Source organism: Ranitomeya imitator, chromosome 6 (genome assembly GCF_032444005.1).
Source record: "Ranitomeya imitator isolate aRanImi1 chromosome 6, aRanImi1.pri, whole genome shotgun sequence".
NCBI lineage: Eukaryota > Metazoa > Chordata > Amphibia > Anura > Dendrobatidae > Ranitomeya > Ranitomeya imitator.
Window position 1 is genome coordinate 32,192,842 of NC_091287.1, and position 25,856 is coordinate 32,218,697.

A 25,856-nucleotide genomic window follows, 5' to 3' on the forward strand; every position below is an offset into this window, starting at 1 on the left:
TTTGAAGGATTTTTTGCTGACCGCGCAGTTTACTTTTGTATCCTCTGCTATCTAGTTTTAGCGGGCCTCATTTTGCTGAATCTGATTTCATACTGTGTATGTGCCTTCCTCTCATTTCACCGTCATTATATGTGGGGGGCTGCTATTTCTGTGGGGTATTTCTCTGGAGGCAAGAGAGGTCTGTGTTTCTTCTAATAGGGGAAGTTAGATCTTCGGCTGGTGCGAGACGTCTAGGATCAACGTAGGCACGTTCCCCGGCTATTGTTATTTGTGTGTTCAGGTTTAGGGTCGCGGTCAGCTCAGGTTCCATCACCCTAGAGCTCGTTGGTGCTTGTCCTTTTGTGATTCCCTGCCATTGGAATCATGACACTAAGCATAGAGAACAGAAAGAGGAGAAGAGAACTGTCTGAACACTTGAGAACCATAATTGTTGAAAACATCAGCACTTCTCCATGCTCAGTGTAGCACACGCAAACACAGAATGCAAAGTCTGAGTCAAGTTCTTCTGTTTTTATCTGGTTTCAGGTAAATTTTCATATTGCCCACACCTGTTACTTGCCACGGGTGAGTTTGACCGAGCAGCACATGCTGGAAACAGTGGCTTACCTACAATTTTGGAAATTTACCAACAATTTTAACAGGTCCATTTTGGTTTTTTTTTGTGAAATGATGTCCAATTTACCTTTTTTCCTCTTTTTTTTGTGTTGTTCCAATACACAAAATAAATATACATGTGTATAACAAATCATGTGTTATTTCTATAATTTTCTGGAAGAAATTCGCTCATCTCTAGTAGCTTCCATTGGTATTATAATCTTATTTCCATTATTTTGTGTCTCTCATCGGCCTCCCATTGCTTTCATTATTAACTTTTAGATTTTTATTGTGTAGCTGTGTGTTTCAATAAAACATTTATTGTGTGTTTATATACATTTGTCAGATATTTCATTAACCCCTTTCTGACCTTGGACGGGATAGTACGTCCAAGGTCAGATCCCCTGCTTTGATGCAGGGCTCCGGCGGTGAGCCCGCACCAAAGCCGGGACATGTCAGCTGTTTTGAACAGCTGACATGTGCCCGTAATAGGCGCGGGCAGAATCGTGATCTGCCCGCACCTATTAACTAGTTAAATGCCGCTGTCAAACGCAGACAGCGGCATTTAACTACCGCTTCCGGCCGGGCGGCCGGAAATGACGTCATGGCCGACCCCCGTCACATGATCGGGGGTCGGCGATGCGTCTCCATTGTAACCATAGAGGTCCTTGAGACCTCTATGGTTACTGATCGCCGGTAGCTGTGAGCGCCATCCTGTGGTCGGCGCTCACAGCACACCTCCATTTCTGCTACATAGCAGCGATCAGCAGATCGCTGCTATGTAGCAGAGGCGATCGAGTTCTGCCTGCTTCTAGCCTCCCATGAAGGCTATTGAAGCATGGCAAAAGTAAAAAAAAAAAGTTGAAAAAATTAAAAAAAAAATAAAAAAAATATAAAAGTTTAAATCCCCCCCCCTTTCGCCCCAATCAAAATAAATCAATAAAAAAAATATCAAATCTACACATATTTGGTATCGCCGCGCTCAGAATCGCCCAATCTATCAATTAAAAAAAAGCATTAACCTGATCGCTAAACAGAGTAGCGGGAAAAAAATTCGAAACACCAGAATTACGTTTTTTTGGTCGCCGCGACATTGCATTAAAATGCAATAACGGGCGATCAAAGAACGTATCTGCACCGAAATGCTATCATTAAAAACGTCATCTCGGCACGCAAAAAATAAGCCCTCAACCGACCCCAGATCACGAAAAATGGAGACGCTACGAGTATCGGAAAATGGCACTTTTTTTTTTTTTTTTTTTAGCAAAGTTTGGAATTTTTTTTCACCACTTAGATAAAAAATAACCTAGTCATGTTAGGTGTCTACGAACTCGTACTGACCTGGAGAATCATAATGTCAGGTCAGTTTTAGCATTTAGTGAACCTAGCAAAAAAGCCAAACAAAAAACAAGTGTGGGACTGCACTTTTTTTTGCAATTTCACCGCACTTGGAATTTTTTCCCGTTTTCTAGTACACGACATGCTAAAACCAATGATGTCTTTCAAAAGTACAACTCGTCCCGCAAAAAATAAGCCCTCACATGGCCAAATTGACGGAAAAATAAAAAAGTTATGGCTCTGGGAAGGAGGGGAGTGAAAAAACCAACACGGAAAACCGAAAAATCACACGGTCATGAAGGGGTTAAATTGGAGTAACACATATATTAGGCATTTCTGTGTGCTGTTGTCTATATTGGAACTACTTTTTGCACTATAGACTTCTATCAATAAAATATAGCCTGAAGGATCTGTTAGAAGAATCATGATAGGTCATCAACTCAGATACCCAATGGTTTTAAATGGACGTGCTCGTATAGGCCACTTCACGAGTAGCGCAGGTCCTGCACTATTCAACCTTATGGCCCAATATGGCTGTCAGGTGAAAACGAAACCCTGCAGGGGGCGATCATGAGTGCCAGAAGTGCTCAATATGGGAATAAGAAATTGAAAATGTGCAATGAGCAGAAGAATATTTCACAAATCTATATCAAGAGGATGGCTGGAGGTCTATGGTTGTCCCTTAAAAATGCAGTTTAATTGCAAATCAGCACATTTTACATAAAGTAGGTCAGGTCTACTTTTTCTTTGTTCCACCTCCTAAGGGGCTTTCATTGCATGCCATTATTAGAGGCCCGATGTCTACCTCACCCTCTCACCTTCGAGTGGCTTTGGCTGCCAGATGTCTCAGTTTCAAGGAGACCTGTTGGAGCTTCCGTCTGATGGTGTCTATGTTGAACTCCGTTCCGTTGGCACCGGGATCCCCGTTCGTTGCACTAAGAGGGTCTGGGCATAAAACATTTGGGACGCTTCCTTCTGGCTGGTGGAGTTCACTTCTTGCTCGGTCAGTAGATAAATTAATCGCACCCTGAAGGAAAAACAGATTAGGCAATCTGTCACTTTCTATAGGAACCATCAACATCAGCTACGTAAATCTGTATCCAGAGAACGCCTCCTTGCTTCAGAATTTAATCATAATGGATATGTAAATATATTATGACCCCTATTGGACAAATATTGCAGCTGCTTCTCCGCTCTATAGATTAATATGTCCCTTATACAGGTCCTTCTCAAAAAATTAGCATATAGTGTTAAATTTCATTATTTACCATAATGTAATGATTACAATTAAACTTTCATATATTATAGATTCATTATCCACCAACTGAAATTTGTCAGGTCTTTTATTGTTTTAATACTGATGATTTTGGCATACAACTCCTGATAACCCAAAAAACCTGTCTCAATAAATTAGCATATCAAGAAAAGGTTCTCTAAACGACCTATTACCCTAATCTTCTGAATCAACTAATTAACTCTAAACACATGCAAAAGATACCTGAGGCTTTTATAAACTCCCTGCCTGGTTCATTACTCAAAACCCCCATCATGGGTAAGACTAGCGACCTGACAGATGTCAAGAAGGCCATCATTGACACCCTCAAGCAAGAGGGTAAGACCCAGAAAGAAATTTCTCAACAAATAGGCTGTTCCCAGAGTGCTGTATCAAGGCACCTCAATGGTAAGTCTGTTGGAAGGAAACAATGTGGCAGAAAACGCTGTACAACGAGAAGAGGAGACCGGACCCTGAGGAAGATTGTGGAGAAGGACCGATTCCAGACCTTGGGGAACCTGAGGAAGCAGTGGACTGAGTCTGGTGTGGAAACATCCAGAGCCACCGTGCACAGGCGTGTGCAGGAAATGGGCTACAGGTGCCGCATTCCCCAGGTAAAGCCACTTTTGAACCATAAACAGCGGCAGAGGCGCCTGACCTGGGCTACAGAGAAGCAGCACTGGACTGTTGCTAAGTGGTCCCAAGTACTTTTTTCTGATGAAAGCAAATTTTGCATGTCATTCGGAAATCAAGGTGCCAGCGTCTGGAGGAAGACTGGGGAGAAGGAAATGCCAAAATGCCTGAAGTCCAGTGTCAAGTACCCACAGTCAGTGATAGTGTGGGGTGCCATGTCAGCTGCTGGTGTTGGTCCACTGTGTTTCATCAAGGGCAGGGTCAATGCAGCTAGCTATCAGGAGATTTTGGAGCACTTCATGCTTCCATCGGCTGAAATGCTTTATGGAGATGAAGATTTCATTTTTCAGCACGACCTGGCACCTGCTCACAGTGCCAAAACCACTGGTAAATGGTTTACTGACCATGGTATTACTGTGCTCAATTGGCCTGCCAACTCTCCTGACCTGAACCCCATAGAGAATCTGTGGGATATTGTGAAGAGAAAGTTGAGAGACGCAAGACCCAACACTCTGGATGAGCTTAAGGCCGCTATTGAAGCATCCTGGGCCTCCATAACATCTCAGCAGTGTCACAGGCTGATTGCCTCCATGCCACGCCGCATTGAAGCAGTCATTTCTGCCAAAGGATTCCCGACCAAGTATTGAGTGCATAACTGAACATTATTATTTGTTGGTTTTTTTGTTTGTTATTAAAAAACACTTTTATTTGATTGGATGGGTGAAATATGCTAATTTATTGAGACAGGTTTTTTGGGTTATCAGGAGTTGTATGCCAAAATCATCAGTATTAAAACAATAAAAGACCTGACAAATTTCAGTTGGTGGATAATGAATCTATAATATATGAAAGTTTAATTGTAATCATTACATTATGGTAAATAATGAAATTTAACACTATATGCTAATTTTTTGAGAAGGACCTGTAGTTGTCAAAGGATTATAGCGGGCTTCTGCTTCCTTATGAAATGGTAGCCTTAATAATTCCCCTTGCTCAATTTTTCTTTGCCTACGCAATTTTCACATTGCACAATGTTTGGAGTAAACACTAGAGCTGAGCAATTCGATCTGTGCCCTAGCCCTGTGTCCAGTATGGTAGCCAGTCTTCACTTCTGTGCCCGGCATCCTCCGCCAGCCATCCTGGACCTCTGGCCAAGATGTCTTGTTGAAGATGCTGGGCACAGAAACAGGATTTTTGGTTGCTTACCATAAAATCTGTTTCTCGGAGCCTTCATTGGGAGACACAGGAACCATGGGTGTATGCTGCTGCCACTAGGAGGCTGACACTATGCAAATAAAAAAGTTATCTCCTCCTCTGCAGTGCACACCCCACCGACTGGCATTAAGAACTTCAGATAGTGAGAAAGCGGTAGGAGAAAAAACAATAAGGTTGAAATAACAACCACAAAGATGAGAACTGTAAACATGAGAACAGTCATAGAACATAGAACCATAGAAAACTGCACAACTTGGGAGGGTGCTGTCCCCCCCAATGAAGGCTCCGAGAAACCGATTTTACGGTAAGCAACCAAAAATTCTGTTTTCTCTATCGCCTCTCATTGGGGGACACAGGAACCATGGGACGTCCCAAAGCAGTCCCTGGGGTGGGAAAAACGGATTTCCATCAGGTCAGAGGACTCTGTCGCCTGCAGGATCCTTCTGCCCAGGCTGGCGTCCGCCGAAGCGTAGGTATGGACCTTGTAAAATTCGGCGAACGTGTGGATGGAAGACCAGGTTGCCGCTTTGCAAAGCTGTAGGGCGGAAGCCCTGTGGTGCACCGCACAGGAAACACCGACTGCCCAGGTAGAGTGGGTCTTTATCTCAGGAGGGGGCACTCTGTTCTTGACCCGGTAAGCCTCCAAATTGCCGTTCTGATTCAGCAAGCAATAGTCGCCTTGGAAGCCGGCAGGCCTCTACGCGCGCCATCAGGGATACCGAAAAGAGAATCCATCTTTCGGAAAGCGGCCGTGCTAGCCAGGGAGATCCTCACTGCCCTGACGAGGTCCAGCCTGTTCAACGATCGCTCCAGAGGATGAGTCGGAGCTGGACAAAAGGAAGGTAGAACGATGTCCTCGTTGACGTGGAAAGGTGAAAACCACCTCGGGAAGGAAGGAAGGCGGAGGGCCTGAGGACCACCTTGTCCAGGTGGAAAATCAAGAAAGGAGGTCGGCAAGAAATGGACGCCAACTCGGAAATGCGGCGGATCAAAGTGATGGCCACAAGAAAAGCCACCTTACGAGATAGAACTGACAGGGAAAACTCCCTGAGAGGATCAAAGGGGGGAACCCCTAAGAACATCCAGCACAAGCTTTAAATCCCATGAATCCACAGAGGCCCTGTACAGAGCGACAGCGTGGGCTACTCCTTGAAGGAAGGTCTTAACCTGTGGCTGAGATGATAACGTCTTCTGAAAGGGAAGAAGAGCGCAGAAACCTGGCCCTTTAGGGCACTAAGAGCGAAGCCCCGAATCAAGCCCTGCTTGAAGGAAAACCAAAAGGGAAGGCAGGGAAAGGGACAACGGTGAAAAGCGGTTGGACTTGCACTAACGAAAGTAAGCCTTCCAGGTACGATAGTAGATCCTGGAAGACGAAGGCTTGCTAGCCTGGATTACAGTGTGAATCATCCGGGCCGAAAGGCCGGACACTCTTAGAACTGTGGTGTCCACAGCCACGCCGTTAAACTGAGCAACAAGTAATTCGGGTGGCAGATCGGACCCTGATACAGCAGATCAGGTCTGTCTGGAAGGCGCCAGGGGGCGTCCGCGAGAAGATTGACGATCTCTGCAAACCAATAACTCCTGGGCTAATCTGGGGCGATCAGAATGACCGTCACCCCTTCCGCCTTGATCTTTTTCGACAGCTTGGAAAGCAAGGAAGGGGTGGGAACAGGTAGGGGAGCACGAACTGCGACAAAGGAAAGGGCAGAGCGTCAACACCACTGGGAGAGGATCGCGGGACCTTGGGACGGCCCGAGGGACCTTCCTGTTCAATCGGGATGCTGTGAGGTCCACTTCCGGAGTCCCCCATCGAAGAGCAATCCGATGGGAGACCTCCTGAAGTAAGGACCATTCCCCTGCCACGAGGCCCTCGCGGCTGAGGAAGGCAGCGGCCTAAATGTCCACAGGTAGTAGGGAAAAAGTAGGAGGCCGGGAGCGACCTCCCTTAAATTAGAACGAACGGGCCCCTGAGGAAAATATCAGAAGGATAGAGGGGAGAGTGTAAGTCTGCGGTGCAGAGCTACTCACGGCAGACGCTGCGGTTTCCAGATGGAAGGCTGCACAGCTTGGAAGATGCTCCTCAGGAACGATAGCCCCTAGGAGAACAGGCAGTCACATCTGGGGCACCCTCTTGTCAGAAACTTGCTGCAGGCCTGAAGAACAGCAGTGGGGAGATGCGAGGACGCCGGAAATTTGCGGTCATGAGCTGCGAAGAAAACGTTTCTGGCACTGAACTGCGGCTGCATAGGGAGTGGTGGGCGGGGCTAACCGCCAGGCCAGGAGAACCAAGATGGCACCGGTGGGCGGAGCTCACCGATGATTGTCGGTTGTCGGGCGGGAGAAAAACTCGCCCGAGGGAAAGAAAGTGGGAGGAGTCGCGGCGCCGGAAGTAGGCCCTGGTAGAAGCCAGGGCCTAAATTTGAGGCCGGCGGCCACCGGGAAGGGCCGCGGCGGTGGGAGAAGCGCGGACGCCGGGAAAAGCGGTACGGCTGCCCGCAAGAAAGGGATAGTGCGGCCGCAAGAGGAAAGCGGCGCGGCTACCTGTAAGGCCGCCACGCCAAGACAGAAACAGTGCGGCCGCAGGGGGAAGCGGCCAGAACACAGTGCGGGGAAAAAAGGCAGCTCGGTCGCCTGCAAGGCCATCGTGCCAGAGAACAGCGCTGCCGCCGAAGAAAGCAGCGCGGCCGCCACGCGAACGGAGCGACAACCCCTGTCCCACGTGTCCCCGGCAGCCCATACACAATGGAAGGGATGGGAAAACGCCGACCAGGCCAAGGTAGCCTGGAAAAAAAAATTCCAAGGGACCCCCAAACGACCACCCCGGAACTGAGGAGGGACCCAGAGGCACTTTGAGGGTAGGGTATGTAGGAATACTCACCTAAAACATCCCACGCCGTCCTTACTAACCTCAATCCGGGGAAAATTTCAGACGTCCAGGGAGCTGATGGACGTCCTCGTCTCCTCCAACCGACAGGCTCTGGTAGGCGAGTGGGTGGGGGACGGAGCTAGGACCGGACTTCTAAGCACGCTTGTGTGCTAGGATCTTGGTCCTGCTGTGGGATCTATGAGGATACCGGGTGGCAGTACACGCCGTACTCATAGTCCATAATGTGGAATTACAGGTGTGACTGTTCACCCTGTATCCCTCCGGAAAATCTGAAAAGGAACGACGCACATTGACGTAGATAAGGGTCTAATGAAAGACCCGTGTCCACCTCCTACTGACACTAAGCTAAACTGAAGTTCATAATGCCAGTCGGTGGGGTGTACACTGCAGAGGAGGAGCTAATTTTTTTTTTGCATAGTGTCAGCCTCCTAGTGGCAGCAGCATACACCCATGGTTCCTGTGTCCCCCAATGAGAGGCGATAGAGAAATGAAGTTTGGCTTCCAAGGAAAACCGGACAGGATACTGGACCAGGGAAGCAGAAACTTAATTTCTCATCTCCAGTAAAAACCTCTCTGATAGTGACGTCCCGTCCCCTACAAGCAGTGGGAATGAATGGATACACCTAGACCAGATAGATGACCACCCATGTCACTTATCTGGGGTTAGACGTGGCAGCTACAGCTAGGTATTATGGTTACAGAATTCAAGATGCAAGTAAAAAAAAATTGAAGAAGAAATTAGTTTCATCTCATATAAGACAACTTACAGAAGATTCGGGGAGCTCAGTCCTTTCTGGGACATTTTCTTTGGTTCTATCACTGCTATGGAGACTCTGAATTGTGTCTTTTAGGTGTCTCTCCTCTGCCCGGAGCCTCCTGATCTCCGTCACTTTGTCTTGTACCTGCCGTTGAAGCTCCTCCACCTCTGTCCTGAGCTCCTCCGTCCGTTTCGTGCTGAGTTTTGCAGCTTCTCTCTCCGCTTCTACCTCTTTTTGAAGCCGTTGTCTCTCCTCGTCCAGATTCTGCCTCAGTTGGACACTTTCCAGCTTGTATCCCTCAGCCTCTGTCACTAGCTCTAGGATACGATGATGTTTGGTGTCTAGCTGGGCCTGGAGGTCTCTCAGCAGCTCCTCGGCTGGATGGTGATCTTCTGATTCCCCGGATCCTTCGTTGCTCCGGACTCGAGCCTCAATGCCTTGCTTACATTCAAGACCAATGGCCAGCTCGCCGGATCGCGTCCTCTCTGCGACCAGAAAAGCCTGGAGTTCTGACACTTTGCTTCTCTCCTGGGAAAGTGCGGCTTCATATAGACTTTCCTTGGTGGCGAGCTGCTCCTGGAGGCTTTTTACAAGCAGCTGCTCCTCTGCCAACTGCTTGCTCAAGTCACGAGTCTTGGTCTTCTGCTCTTCTAAAAGTATTTGGGAGTCCTAAAAAACAAAAATAATTTTTAGTTCCATTATTATTTAACTCAGGCCAAAGACACACTAACGGACGATAATTTATAATTATCTCGTCTTTCCTTTTCCACTTCACATAGCTCTCAATGAGCAACACTGCCACAGTCTGTCAGACCCTGTGATCACCAAGTGCCCCAGGTATGGCACAGCTGGCGAGTCCAAGAAAAGCCAAGACAGAGGCGTGTTTTCCTTTGATGACAAATATGGATGTCCCAGTTACGGTTATAGAGGAAGACTGCAAAATTCCCCCCAAAAAATAACTTGTGCATTATATTCCAGAGCTGCACTCACTATTCTGCTGGTGCAGTCACTGTGTACATACATTACATTACTGATCCTGAGTTACATCCTGTATTATACTCCAGAGCTGCACTCACTATTCTGCTGGTGCAGTCACTGTGTACATACATTACATTACTGATCCTGAGTTACATCCTGTATTATACCCCAGAGCTGCACTCACTATTCTGCTGGTGCAGTCACTGTGTACATACATTACATTACTGATCATGAGTTACATCCTGTATTATACCCCAGAGCTGCACTCACTATTCTGCTGGTGCAGTCACTGTGTACATACATTACATTACTGATCCTGAGTTACATCCTGTATTATACTCCAGAGCTGCACTCACTATTCTGCTGGTGCAGTCACTGTGTACATACATTACATTACTGATCCTGAGTTACATCCTGTATTATACCCCAGAGCTGCACTCACTATTCTGCTGGTGCAGTCACTGTGTACATACATTCCATTACTGATGCGGAGTTACATCCTGAATTATAGACCAGACCTGCACTCACTATTCTGCTGCTGCAGTCACTGTGTACATACATTCCATTACTGATCCTGAGTTACATCCTGTATTAGACTCCAGAGCTGCACTCACTATTCTGCTGGTGCAGTCACTGTGTACATACATTCCATTACTGATCCTGAGTTACATCCTGTATTAGACTCCAGAGCTGCACTCACTATTCTGCTGGTGCAGTCACAGTATACATACATTACATTACTGATCCTGAGTTACATCCTGAATTATACTCCAGAGCTGCACTCACTATTCTGCTGGTGCAGTCACTGTGTACATACATTATATTACTGATCCTGAGTTACATTCTGTATTATACTCCAGAGCTGCACTCACTATTCTGCTGGTGCAGTCACTGTGTACATACATTACATTACTGATCCTGAGTTACATCCTGAATTATACACCAGAGCTGCACTCACTATTCTGCTGGTGAGGTCACTGTGTACATACTTTACATTACTGATCCTGAGTTGCATCCTGTGTTATACTTCAGAGCTGCACTCACTATTCTGCTGGTGCAGTCACTGTGTACATACATTACATTACTGATCCTGAGTTACATCCTGTATTATACCCCAGAGCTGCACTCACTATTCTGCTGGTGCAGTCACTGTGTACATACATTACATTACTGATCCTGAGTTATATTCTGTATTATACTCCAGAGCTGCACTCACTATTCTGCAGGTGATGTCACTGTGTACATACATTACATTACTGATCCTGAGTTACATCCTGTATTATACTCCAGAGCTGCACTCACTATTCTGCTGGTGCAGTCACTGTGTACATACATTACATTACTGATCCTGAGTTGCATCCTGTATTATACCCCAGAGCTGCACTCACTATTCTGCTGGTGCAGTCACTGTGTACATACATTACATTACTGATCCTGAGTTATATCCTGTATTATACCCCAGAGCTGCACTCACTATTCTGCTGGTGCAGTCACTGTGTACATACATTACATTACTGATCCTGAGTTACATCCTGTATTATACTCCAGAGCTGCACTCACTATTCTGCTGGTGCAGTCACTGTGTACATACATTACATTACTGATCCTGAGTTGCATCCTGTGTTATACTTCAGAGCTGCACTCACTATTCTGCTGGTGCAGTCACTGTGTACATACATTACATTACTGATCCTGAGTTATATCCTGTATTATACCCCAGAGCTGCACTCACTATTCTGCTGATGCAGTCACTGTGTACATATATTACATTACTGATCCTGAGTTACACCCTGTGTTATACTTCAGAGCTGCACTCACTAGTCAGACATACCAGAGCAGATGTAAACATTATATTTACATGCAAATCACTAGAACTTTGTGCCCACCCTGTGCCAGTGTTGAGAGATTTCAGCTCCCTGTAGAATAATGAGTGCTGCTCTGGATTCAGGTTATAACGCAGGATCAGTACAAGTAATACAATCTACTATATAAAGCTGAATGTGTGTGTGTGTGTGTGTGTGTGTTTGTGTGTGTGTGTGTGTGTGTGTGTGAATGTGTGTGTGAATGTGTGTGTGTATGTGTGTGTGTGTGTATGTCCGGGATTGGCATCTGCACCGTCGCAGCTACAGCCACAAAATTTTGCACAGTCACACGTCTGGACCCCGAGAGCGTCATAGGCTATGTTGTGAGGTGAAATATTAACCCCGCGCTTTCCAATTCACCAAACAATTTTGCCCCTATCTACATATTGGGGAAAAATGAAAGGAAAAGTGTTGGAGGCAAATTGACAGCTGCCAGATGTGAACAAGGGGGACTTAAAGAATGAGAGCGATGGCGCCAAAGAGTATATACCGTACAGTTGCTAAGGTGGGGCCTCAACATGGGATACTCACCACACACGGGGATATGAACACACACAAAATGCGCCACACACTACCACATGCTTGAACACATATTACCCTCAGCACACATTTCACCACACATACACCAACCTCGCCACATAAAAGTCAAAACACAAAAGTCGCCACTCAAAACTCGCCACGCGCATAACTCGCCACATGCAAAAACTAGGCTCTTGCAAAACTCGCCACAAGTGCAAAATTCTCCTCATGAAAAACTCGCCACACGCAAAACTTTCACACGCGGAAAAATTGCCACATGCACAAAAGTTGCAACACATGCAAAAGTTGCCTCAAACAAAACTTGCACATACTCAAAAGGCACCACACATAATACTCGCAACGCGCAAAGCTCGCCATGCGCAAAACTTGCTACACACAACTTGCTACACTAACCTGTCACATGTAACTCGACACACAAAAAGTTGCTACACGCATGTTAATACACAAAACTCATCTCACAAAAGTCGCTACATGCATGTCACCACACGCAACTCAACACACACAACTTGACAAACGAAACTCGCCCTAAAACACACACAAGTCTGGTATTATCCTTCAAAAATAAAAATCTGATTAATAAGCAGACAAACTACAACAATTGCACCATATAGGAAATACGGCAGCTGTCAGTCACATGACCTGTCTATTATGTGTATGTGTGAGCTAATATATACTGACAGGGGAAGGGCTTCCTGTTGGCTGGGGATTTATCAGGCTGCCAATTTAGCTTACAAATACTGAGGTAAAAATACTGAGCAAATAACGTGTGAACGAGGTCTAATACAGGAGGAGATGACACACAGGTATATACTATATACAGGGGAGATGACACACAGATATATACTATATACAGGAGAGATGACACACAGGTATATACTATATAGAGGAGGAGATGACATATAGGTACATATATATACAGGAGGAGATGACATACAGGTATATACTATATACAGGAGGAGATGACATACAGGTATATGCTATATATAGAAGATGACATGCAGGTATATACTATATGCAGGAGGAGATGACACTCAGATATATACTATATACAGGGGAGATGACACACAGGTATATACTATATACAGGAGGAGATGACATACAGGTATATGCTATATATAGAAGATGACATGCAGGTATATACTATATGCAGGAGGAGATGACACTCAGATATATACTATATACAGGGGAGATGACACACAGGTATATACTATATACAGGAGGAGATGACATACAGGTATATGCTATATATAGAAGATGACATGCAGGTATATACTATATGCAGGAGGAGATGACACTCAGATATATACTATATACAGGGGAGATGACACACAGGTATATACTATATACAGGAGGAGATGACATACAGGTATATACTATATATAGAAAGAGATGACATTCAGGTATATACTATATATAGGGGAGATGACACACAGCAGGTATATACTATATACAGGGGAGATGACATACAGGTATATACTATATACAGGAGATGACATACAGATGTATACTATATATAAGGGAGATGACAAACATGTATATACTGAGGTGATGAGGTGAAAATGAGAGGTGTGAGGTGAAATTGAAAAGGTGTGAGTGCAAAATGAGAGGAGTGAGGGAAAATAGCGGAGTGATCAGAAAATGACAGATGTGAGGTTGAAATGACAAGTGTTAGGGGGGAATGAGAGGAGTGAGGGAGAAAATGAGAGGTGTGAGGGAGAAAATGAGAGGTGTGAGGGGGAAAATGAAAGATGTGATTGGGAAAATGAGAGGCGTGATGGGAAAATAAGAGAAGTGAGGTGCTATAACTAACCACAGATATTTACTATGCCCAGGCAACGCCGGGCTCTTCAGCTAGTCTAATTATAAAGTTACTTCACTTGTTACGAAGGTGAGTAATAGAAGGTAGTGATTTTTCGTGGACATTTGCTACAAGTGGAGCTACACTGTGTTGTTCTGTCGGTGGCATCTCACCTCCAGCTCTTCCCTCTCTTGCCGCTCACTACGCTCGCTTTTAGTCTTCTCCTTCTCCAGAGCCCACTGCAGCTCCCTGCTCCTCTTCTGCTCGTCCATCAGGGCGTCATTAATGCTGTCCAGCTCCTCTCGTCTCTTCTTCAGCTCCATCCTAATTACAGATGGAATAATTAGTGCAATAAAAGTCGCTTCAATTCAGATCATTAAAATCCTACAATCTGCTCTCATTGCAGGTAATGACTGGACTGCTGTGTAACGTGGCCTCCTGTGAAAAATCTGTATCAGGTCCCGACCACGTGCCATGTACAATACTGGTGCAAGATGGTCCCTGGGACTCCCGTAGTCACCAAGGGCCCAGACTTCATATTTGCATCCTGTAGAACAAAGCTTGGAAACCAGCTCAGGCCGCCATGACAGCTCCATATGAGGCGTGCAGCAAGAAAGGAGTCTCAGGTTCCCGATAGATGACAGCCTCTATGATTGTGTAGTGCATGTGCAAACATCCAGCATAAGAAATACCTGAAACCACAAATATCCGAATACTGCTGTACTATGTGAATGCGCTGCAATCCAGAAGGAAGGATACAGTCTCTATAGAGCCACCTATAGGCGCAATGAATTACAGGGACACTCCCTTTAAGTGGCACCAGTGGAGCCCTAACTTTTTTCATTTTTCTGTCAATATGGCCATGTGAAGGCTTGTATTTTTGAGGGACGAGTTGTACTTTTGAACAACACAATTGATTTGAAAAAAAATTAAAAGTGCGGTGAAATTGCAAAAGAAAAGTGCAATTCCATAATTGTTTTTTTTTTTAACTTATTTATTATGTTCACTAAATGCTAAAACTGACCTGCCATTATGATTCTCCCGGATATTTCCCTAGTTCACAGATAGCAAACATGTATAGGTTCTTATTTTTTTATTTTTTTTTATTAATCAAGAAAATTTTATTAAAGCATATATTCAGAATGTAACAGTCTGACACAAACACCAGACTGATACAAAAAATTCAATTCAAGGTAATATATTTTCCTTAAACAAGAACTAACACCCATACCCGAGAACCCCCTCTCACTCCCTACCTCCCCCCCAAACTTGGTTCTTTTTAATCCTCACCTACTGTATTCTCACCCATCCCTTGTAGATTGTGAGCCTTCGCGGGCAGGGTCCTCTCTCCTCCTGTACCAGTTATGACTTGTATTGTTTAAGATTATTGTACTTGTTTTTATGTATACCCCTCCTTACATGTAAAGCGCCGTGGAATAAATGGCGCTATAACAAATAATACTAATAATAATTTACCGTTAAGTGGTGGAGAAAAATCCCAAATTTGTAAGAAAGAAAAAAAAAAAGAGCTTTTGTTGCCATTTTCTGAGACCTGTAGCGTCTCCATCTTTCAGGATCTGGGCCTGGGCGATGGCTTATATTTTGCGCCCTGAGCTACTCTCTTTATTGATACCATTTTGGAGTAAATATGATGCTGAGATTTCCTATTATTGCACTTTATTGCAATGTTGCGGCGGCCAAAAAGACAACAATTCTGGTGTTTCGATTTTTTTTTCTCGTTATGTCATTTAAACGATTGGATTAATTTATTTTATATTTTGATAGATCGGACGTTTCTCAACGCATCGATACCAAATATGAGTACTTTTTAAATTGTTTATTTTGAATGTGGCAAAAGAGGGACGATTTGAACTTTTTAGGATAACTGAAGCTGCGATCTTCCGATCGCTTGTACTACACATAGCAACGTTGCAGGAGCATCAAAGTGTCAAACTGCAATACATGAAGCAACCAGTGGACATGAGTGGCACTGTTTCTGATAGAAAGCAGTCACGTTTTTCTGCTCTAGGTCAGATAATTACGGCTAGATCACCTGAGAGACTCGAGTTCTTTAAAGTGCTTGTGCTGCAGCTTGAGGGTCGATTCAAGTTCCATCTTGGTTAGTGCAAGTTCGTTCTTGATTTCGGCTGACAGGAGCCTCTCGGAGCCCAGCTGGTCGTGCAGCTCGCTGGCTTTCGCGCTCATGCTGTTGAGTTGCAGGTGCATTTCTTGCGGGATCGAGGACTGATCTTGCGGCAGATAGCGAGCAGCCCCTGTCCGGAGAGAAGAACAATTTAAGTTCTGGGTTCTGATACAATGTCCATGTGCTGCTCTCTTTTTGGACCAAAACAATAAAAGCAATGACAGATTTCCACTTTCTGCTATCTTTTTACGTTCTTCATTTTTCCCTGGTTTGTCAAATTTGTTAACAATTTTGGAAAACTAGGTGACAACTAAGTGAAGCGTGAAGATGCTCTCGGTCTCAGAACACGGTGGCGGTAAGAAGAGGTGTCGAGGACCGTAGGGAGAATGAGCGGCGGATATGAGGATTGGTTGATTCTTTTTTGCCGATATCTTATATCTATTATGCCCTGGGGTCTCTCCAGACCCCAGAGTCTAATAAGGGACATTCAATTTGCAGCGAAAAAAATTTGCTGCTAATCAAATTTCCCAGTAAAATGCAGCACGTATAGAAGCAGGTGCCAAAATGTAGGAAAAAAGGAGATTTTTGTGTACTCACCGTAAAATCTCTTTCTCTTAGCCTCTAATTGGGGGATGTCCCCCAGTGAGGCAACAGAGTAAATAGATGTGCGGATCCTCCATTCTCAGGACTGGTCTGACATCTTCTGATCATATAGTGATGGCATACCCTAGCGATATGTGATCACCTTATACAATGTGAATAACATTAGTCACATTTGTCATATTACCTTCAGTGTGATGCAAGGATTCAATACCAGGATTAATTTGCAGATTGGTCAACTTAGCCCGAAGATCCTGGATCTCGAGCAGCAAACTCCGCCGTTCTGCGTTCTGTATACAGTCCATGGCGTTAATCTGCTCCATGCCCTGAAAAATAAAGCAACATTTATTATACAATCAAAACACATTAGAAAAATTAGTACGTAGTACTGCACTACAGGTACGCTATGCCCTTCTACATTCGTATACAGAGCTGATCCGAATTTGCACGGAGCGCTACGCCATTGCCGTAATGTGGCTGCTTAGTCACAATGCATTGCAAAGGCAGAGGTGGTGCTCCACCATGCCGAATGATTGCCGCCTTCCACATCAATAGGTACAGTCATGGCCAAAATTTTTGAGAATGACACCAAAATTATATTTTCACATGATCTGCTGCCCTCTGGTTTTTATTAGTGTTTGTCTGATGTTTATATCACATACAGAAATATAATTGCAATCATATGATGAGTACCAATAGGTTATATTGACAGTTAGAATGAGTTAATGCAGCAAGTCAATATTTGCAGTGTTGACCCTTCTTCTTCAAGACCTCTGCAATTCTCCCTGGCATGCTCTCAATCAACTTCTGGACCAAATCCTGACTGATAGCAGTCCATTCTTGGATAATCAATGCTTGCATTTTGCCAGAATTTGTTGGTTTTTGTTTGTCCACCCGTCTCTTGATGATTGACCACAAGTTCTCAATGGGATTAAGATCTGGGGAGTTTCCAGGCCATGGACCCAAAATCTCTGTTTTGTTCCATGAGCCATTTAGTTATCACCTTTGCTTTATGGCAAGGTGCTCCATCATGCTGGAAAAGGCATTGTTGGGTGCCAAACTGCTCTTGGACGGTTGGGAGAAGTTGCTCTTGGAGGACATTCTGGTACCATTCTTTGTTCATAGCTGTGTTTTTAGGCCGATTCCCTTGGCTGAGAAGCAACCCCACACATGAATGGTTTCAGGATGCTTTACAGTTGGCATGAGACAAGACTGGTGGTAGCGCTCACCTCTTCTTCTCCGAATAAGCTGTTTTCCAGATGTCCCAAACAATCGAAAAGGGGATTCATCAGAGAAAATGACTTTGCCCCAGTCCTCAGCAGTCCACTCCCTGTACCTTTTGCAGAATATCAGTTGGTCCCTGATGTTTTTTCTGGAGAGAAGTGGCTTCTTTGCTGCCCTCCTTGAAACCAGGCCTTGCTCAAAGAGTCTCCACCTCACAGTGCGTGCAGAAGCACTCCCACCAGCCTGCTGCCACTCCTGAGCAAGCTCGCACTGCTGGTAGTCCGATCCCGCAACTGAAACAGTTTTAAGATACGGTCCTGGCGCTTGCTGGTCTTTCTTGGGCGCCCTGGAGCCTTTTTGACAACAATGGAAGCTCTCTCCTTGAAGTTCTTGATGATGCGATAGATTGTTGACTGAGGTGCAATCTTTGTAGCTGCGATACTCTTCCCTGTTAGGCCATTTTTGTGCAGTGCAATGATGGCTGCGCGTGTTTCTTTAGAGATAACCATGGTTAACTGAAGAGAAACAATGATACCAAGCACCAGCCTCCTTTTAAAGTGTCCAGTGATGTCATTCTTACTTAATCATGACTGATTGATCGCCAGCCCTGTCCTCATCAACACCCACACCTGTGTAAATGGATCAATCACTAAAACGATGTTAGCTGCTCCTTTTAAGGCAGGACTGCAATGATGTTGAAATGTGTTTTGGGGGGTTAAAGTTCATTTTCTGGGCAAATATTGACTGTGCAAGTACAGTAATTGCTGTTAAGCTGATCACTCTGACATTCAGGAGTATATGCAAATTGCCATTAGAAAAAATGAAGCAGTAGACTTTGGAAAAATTAATATTTGTCTCATTCTCAAAATTTTTGTCCATGACTGTAGACTTTGCATTTCAATTCACTGCAATTTTCCAAACCTCTGCTTCAGTCAGCGAGTGGAATTAATCTTATATATTCTTAAAGTATGAAAACTTGTTCACAACTGAGGGTTTGCTACATTTCTGGACACTCAAAGCTTCCCTTCTGGTGATACAGCAGCTTTCCTCTCTCCCAAATTTGCTGCAAAATATCAGTAAATATCTTTTTTGCAATGGATGATGACATTGTAGCAGCCCCTCATCTGTGACGGGATTAGGTCTGCATAGGAGGTTTTATTTTTTAACCTCTGGCTGTAAATAGAAAGGTTTCCATTCACTGAAAGCAAGAAGAGATCAGGAAGCCAAAATATATGACAGCATATAAGCTTGCAAAACTTTTCAGTTCAAAAAGATTAAAGTTTTTGTTTTTTTAACTCCAAATTGAAAAGTTATTCCTCATCCATACGATAGGGGGTAAGTTACTGATCGCTGGGGCACCAGCAGATGTCTGAGTGAAGTGGATGTTGAGCATGAAAATCTCAACTTCATTCGCTGTCAATGGCAGAGACGAACAAAGCCAAGAACTGTTCTCGGGTATTTCTGGAAGGCCGAAGGGGATGAATGGAGCGGAGGAGTCAATGCTCAACGTCAGCTCCATCACCGAAAAGCTTCATTCTAGAAAATGGCCCAGCGATGGGACTCCCAGTGATTAGTAAGGTAATCCCTATCAGGAGGCTTGGGGATACCCTTTAATTTTGGGAAATCCCCTTTTAAGATTTACTTAAGTTTGAAGAACCCCTTTAAAAACACTGCACGATGAGATCCATAGAGCATATCTGTGCAGTCACGTCCCGATTCGGAGGAGTCACCTGTTCTTGCAGATGGTGCTGCATTTGGCTGACTAAGGCGGTGGCATCACAACTGCCCAGTGAGGACAACTGGGTATGGAAAGCAGAGAGAAAGGCGTCCTGCTCTCTACAGAAAACCTCCTGTATGGCGCGAAGCAGCTCTCCTCTCCAGTCTGGGCAGCGGTCATGAAAATCCGTCCTAACATGAACCTAAAATACAAAGAAAACACAATTAAGAAAAAGTCAAGATGCATGCAGCGCTCCTTTTCCCTTCCAAACAAAAACAGCAACACTCCACGACAGAACCGGAGACAGAACTTACTATAAATCAATGGGGTCCAGGAGCCGGTGGGGGATCATCATGTGCCTTCTCTTACAAAAAGAGGCCACAATGGAGTGAAAAAGTGAACAGTGCCTAAGTTGTATTCAGTGTGTGCTTCTCTATGCCTTGTCAGGTGTAATCTGCCTCTAGCAGAAGACAGCAAGATGGATTATGGAACGTGGACCTGACTGTCCCCGGACAGGAAGTGGGGCCGTGACCGTCCGGCGACGGGAAGCGGAGTCGTGACCGTCCGGTGACAGGAAGCGGGGCCGTGACTGTCCGGCGACGGGAAGCGGGGTCGTGACCGTCCGGTGACAGGAAGTGGGGCAGTGACCGTCTCGCCACAGGAGGCGTGGCCCCGACTATTTTTCTCACTGGGAAGCGGGGCCCCGACCGTCTCATCACGGGAAGCGAGGGCGGGACTATGTCGTGGTACAGGAAGTGGGGGCGGGACTATGTCGCAGTACAGGAAGCAGGGGCGGTACTATATCACTGTACAGGAAGTGGAGGCGGGACTGTGTCTCATTACAGCAAGTGGGGGCTGGACTCTCACTAGAGGAAGTGGGACTATGTCTCATTACAACAGGTAGGGGCAGGGGTTTGTTTCTCTAGAGGAAGTGGGGGCGAGACTGTCTCATTAAAGCATAGAGCAAGAGGGGACTCGACATGCTCACTACAGGAAGCGGAGGCGGGACTATGTCTCACTACAGGAAGCGGAGGCGGGACTGTCTCACTACAGGAAGTGGGGGTGGGACTGTGTCTCAGTACAGGAAGTGGGGGCGGGACTATGTCTCAGTACAGGAAGTGGGAGAGGGACTATGACAGTACAGGAAGTGGGCAGGGACTGTCTCAGTACAGGAAGTGGGAGAGGGACTATGTCTCAGTACAGGAAGTGGGAGCGGGACTATGTCTCAGTACAGGAAGTGGGAGCGGGACTATGTCTCAGTACAGGAAGTGGGAGCGGGACTATGTCTCAGTACAGGAAGTGGGAGCGGGACTATGTCTCAGTACAGGAAGTGGGATCGGGACTATGTCTCAGTACAGGAAGTGGGGGCGGGACTATGTCTCAGTACAGGAAGTGGGGGCGGGACTATGTCTCAGTACAGGAAGTGGGAGAGGGACTATGACTCAGTACAGGAAGTGGGGCGGGACTGTGTCAGTACAGGAAGTGGGGGCGGGACTATGTCAGTACAGGAAGTGGGAGAGGGACTATGACTCAGTACAGGAAGTGGGGCGGGACTGTGTCAGTACAGGAAGTGGGAGAGGGACGATGTCTCAGTACAGGAAGTGGGAGAGGGACCATCTCTCAGTACAGGAAGTGGGGGCGGGACTATGTCTGAGTACAGGAAGTGGGGGCGGGACTGTGTGTCATTACTGCAGGTGAGGGGTTGTCTCTACAGGAAGTGGCAGCAAGTCTTTCTGCCTGCTCCTGTTCTCTTGTCTATCAAACTGTGTAAAGACAAAACAGAAATGGGGGTTCACTTCAATATAAGGCATTGGATAAAGGTGGGTGCAATGCATTCTGGGAAGGGAAAGTTCCAGCAAGTATAGCTCTGGCAGAATGCTGATGAAGAGAAATGTCCAAATCAAAAAGACTGTCAATTTACAAAGAATAAAAATCGACGCAGTCCCTGGATGTTTTAGACGAGTTTGTTCACCAAAAGCAGCTTTCTCATGTGGGTGATGTGTGTGGAGCATGCTGTTCTACAGGTTCTGGGTGAAATGACAGGAATGCATTATAGGGAGTGTATCAGCAGAGAATGACCATTCAAACAAAGCACAAGGGCTCGGTGCACCCTTTGGGGAAGCTCAGCTTATTGGCAATGTTTTAACGATTTTTTTAAGACCATTTTTCTTGGATACTGTATATTTGTGCAGTACATGGTGGTATTATATGGGCTGTAAATGGCAGTATTATCAGGGCACCAAATGGCAGTAGCAGAAATACTAATTTCCTTCAGATCCCATTCTCTATAAAAAAATCTCTCCCTGATTCCACAAAACAACAGGGTTTTGTATACGCTGAGATCACTTTTACATGGTTGTTCATGTCTGGGTTGCTAAGAAATATAGAAAAATACCAAAACTTGTAAAACTATCGCAGACAAACCTCGGGATCCTTGTAAATCTGCATTTTTGCAATCAAGTCTTTCAGTGACGCGATGGTCTCTATTAAGGTTTTTCTTTCCTCGCGCCATGACTGGGTGCTGATAGTAAAAGATTTCTCCTTCTCGGGGCTGGTGGCTTCGGTCAGCGACAAGACCTGCATCCCCTCCTGATGGATGGCACGTAACAAGTCCTGTAGAAATGGCGCGGATTGTTAGTACAGGTATAAATATCGGGGAGTGGGGTCATCTTCTATCATTGCAGCTGGTACCTTGATCTTGGTTGGAAGCAACACTTCTGGGACCTCATCTTCCACTCTCAGTCCTTCGGGAAGGTGGTCCGGACTGTGAGCATCGTATGTTCCCTGGCTCCAGTCACATTCTATGTCCATAAGCCAAAAAAAAAAAATAAGTGAGAAGTAGGATTATATTATGAGCAGTTTAGAAGCCCGGGGCTCAGAAAAATCAAAATAGTCAAAGTCCCCATCATTGCACTTTGCTTATCTCTACGGCTATGGTGACATTTTATGGATGGCATCAAAAGTAAAAAAGGAGGGGCCACAGTAAAAAAAAAAAAAAAGTAGGGGCTGGAGTAAAAAAAAAAAGGAAGGGCCGGAGTAAAAAAAAGGTGGGGCTGTAGTAAAAAAACGGAGGGGCCAGAGTAAAAAAAAAAAAAAAAAAAAAAAGTAAAAAAGGAGGGGCCGCAGTAAAAAAAAAAAAAGTAGGGGCTGGAGTAAAAAAAAAAGGAGGGGCCGGAGTAAAAAAGGGAGGGGCCGGAGTAAAAAAAGGAGGTGCTGTAGTAAAAAAGAGGGGCCGGAGTAAAAAAAAGAGGAGGGGCCGGAGTGAAAAAAAAAAAAAGGTAAAAAAGGAGGGGCCAAAGTAAAAAAAAAAGGAGGGGCCGGAGCAAAAAAAGGAGGTGCCAGAGTAAAAAAAAAAAAAAGTAAAAAAAGGAGGGGCCGGATTGAAAAAAAAAGGAGGGGCCGGAATAAAAAAACAGAGGGGCCAGAGTTAAAAAAGAGAGTAAAAAAAAAGGAGGGGCCGGTGTAAAAAAAAAAAAAAAGGAGGGGCCGGAGTAAAAAAAAAAAAAAAGGGAGGGGCCGGAGTAAAAAACAAAAGGAGGGTCGGGGTCAAAAAGAAGGGGCCGGGGTCAAAAGGAGGGGTTGGAGTCAAAGAGGAAGGGCTGGAGTCAAAGAAGAAGGGCCAAGGTCAAAAAGGAGGGGCTGGAGTCAATCTGATATGTGGTCACAATAAACTGAGGGGTTCTGGTCTGGGGTCAAAATGAATTAAAGATCTAGCAAAGGGTCAAAAATTAACCGAAGGGTCTGGACTGAGGTCAAAATTAACTGAGGGGTCTGATTAAATTTATTTAGTGGTCATTACTTAGTGATCTGGGGTCAGAATATTTGTAGGAGGTCTAGGACAAGTTTTTCCTAGTTAAGAGAATACAATAGATAACAAGCAGTGCTACGTAATGACACTTTAAATGCACATTGATAACACGAACAATTAAACTAATCAATGCAAACAGCTCTTCTACATCTACACATATAGGCATCTATTTACTAGATAAAGAGTTGAGCAAAGAACATTTACTTGATCTTGGTCTAGTGGGCATGTCATTAGTGGGGGCCGCAGGACCAGAGCCCTTCAAACCTATTTACTGACACTTCTGACTACTAGGCTCAGTGCGTTGCACCACAACAATGACGTTCCGACTCTACTAATCGGAAGTGTCGCCAGGATGCTGCAGGTAGTATCAGGAGTGCAGGGCTCTGCTCTGGGAGCCATGGACTACTGACGTTGCCGCTGGACCATCCCAAACCACATAAACAATCCTAACGACGAATTATAAAACCACGTGAATATATTCAGATCTTGGGTTAATAGAGAAAATGATCTCACCACTCGAGGCAGCGTCTGTGAGGTGATACGGTGTAGAAAGAGCAGAATCTGGAACGACTCCATCCTGGAGAAACACAAAAATCTAATTAGATTATAAAAAATTATAAGAAAGGGAAAGAAGCTGAAAAAACCCTAAAGACTCAATACTAATAATCTATGGGAAAAAAAAAAAAAACATAACCAAAGGCTGCATAGGATTTCTGTTTCTCACACCTGTCATATTGGATATCTAGATTAAAAGTATCATTTTTATTTGGGGACAATCCCCTATACAGCTATACCATTACTTTATTATGGAAAAACAGGACGACGGGTTCCCTTTAGAAGGTTTCAGAGGAATAAGACTGAAGAGTGTTCTGGGCTTTGGACCTGGAATTAGGGTCCACAATATAAACTTTACAGGGGTACTTACTGAAGATTTCAAGGTCTCGATAACGGCTTTAAGAGCTTCACACTCATTAGTAAGTGCCTGTGCGACGGCATACTGATCCCTCCTCAGAGTGTCCGCCTCGCTGATGTGCCGGGATTCCATGTCGAGGATCTCAGCCGCGTGGAGCTCTTGCATCTGGCTGATCTTATCCGTATAGAGCTCCATTAATTCGGCCACTTCCTCCGAGGTGTTGTTCAGGTGAGCGGACTCCATCTCTTTCTGGACTCCTATGTGCTTGTGATGGACCCGAGACGTCTGATTGCTGTTGTTAACACTTGGGACTTTGTCGGTCTGGGATGATGATGATGATGATGTTGACTTTTCCTTGGTGGCCCAGTCTGGGCTTCTCACTCCATCTGTGAAATCTACAACCGTCATGGTCTGCTGCTCCTCTTCCTGAAGTTCCTTCTTCATATAAAACGCCAACTTCTCCTCGGCGTGGGCAAGACATTTCTTGACTTCTCGAAGGTCTTCTTCGAGATGTGCCAAGTTGGATTCTTTGACCTGTAGGATGTTTATGAAGATTGCATTTAAAGTGATCATCTACATGACATGGAGGCCACAATATTGCCTCCATGGAGGCCAATCCTATAATTACACACAGTGACTGTCTATAATATCTACAAATGGATGGAATTTTCCAGCCTTGCATGAGCCACAGAATAGGCAAAAATTTACTGAGGGGTTTGACTCCTGGGTCCATCATAGACCCATAGAACAAGGCTTGGAAGTACCCCATTCTTGCCACCGCTCCAATCATGTCCACAGGATTGCCAGCGATGCCAAGTATAGAACTCAGCTTTCTCGGGCATGTTCATAGACACTGAATGGGAATGGACAACAAGATATTTTAATGTTTTTTTCTTGGGAATAGTGGACGGACACCCAGCAATCAGCAAGTTATAACCTATCCCGCAATTCGACTGCACTTGTAAATAGACCCTTACAATCAGTTTGAGACCATCTAAGAGGCAGCAATGATTCTGAGAATATTTATAGCCTATTTTTTGTCTTTTGTAAGCATTCCTACACAATGGTAACAGAAATCCCCTTTACTGATAAGCAGGGACAAAATAAAAAAAGAATGCAAATGCAGCAGCCGCAGCCCGGCCCCTGGTGCCCAATGAGGCCCCTCTGCAACGTATGAAGACACCAGTGGCACATAACATACATTTTGCATTGCGGGCGAATATATTCAAGTTTCGGTTTTACCTCCTGGCATCAGCATATAGCAACCCACATCCAATTTACAATACTTCACCGGTCATCACTGCATGCTATATTCAGTGTCAGTAATTTCACTATGAAGGTAAAGCAGCAATCATCCCCCACCATCAGCTCCTCCTTGAGTTTCTCCGCCATCTCTCTGTAATGGCACAGTTCTTCTTTGGTAGCCGTCGCTTCTGCTTTAGTAATTTGCAGCGCGTTTTCCAGATCAGTCACAGTGTTGTCCTCGGACTTTAGAACAATTCCCTGTGGATACGCAAAAACCTCAAATCGTATAAACAATATACTTTATGTGATGAAAATGTAAAGGGAGTGCAA

General features: G+C 45.1%; 1 protein-coding gene across 4 annotated transcripts in view; it reads right to left on the reverse strand.

Moving 5' to 3' along the window:
* The window catches only part of AKAP9 (A-kinase anchoring protein 9), a 269,468-nt gene that overhangs the window by 14,231 nt on the left and 229,381 nt on the right, over window positions 1-25,856 (reverse strand). For all 4 annotated transcript variants that reach the window (XM_069729428.1, XM_069729427.1, XM_069729425.1 and 1 more), the window contains 11 exons: window positions 25,644-25,784; window positions 24,294-24,815; window positions 23,882-23,945; window positions 22,252-22,361; window positions 21,985-22,173; window positions 19,574-19,762; window positions 16,807-16,945; window positions 15,930-16,149; window positions 14,050-14,200; window positions 8,708-9,367; window positions 2,751-2,959 (listed from right to left, as the gene is read on the reverse strand). In XM_069729428.1, the coding sequence (XP_069585529.1) occupies window positions 2,751-2,959; window positions 8,708-9,367; window positions 14,050-14,200; window positions 15,930-16,149; window positions 16,807-16,945; window positions 19,574-19,762; window positions 21,985-22,173; window positions 22,252-22,361; window positions 23,882-23,945; window positions 24,294-24,815; window positions 25,644-25,784 (2,594 nt within the window). The remainder of the gene's footprint in view (window positions 1-2,750; window positions 2,960-8,707; window positions 9,368-14,049; window positions 14,201-15,929; window positions 16,150-16,806; window positions 16,946-19,573; window positions 19,763-21,984; window positions 22,174-22,251; window positions 22,362-23,881; window positions 23,946-24,293; window positions 24,816-25,643; window positions 25,785-25,856) is intronic.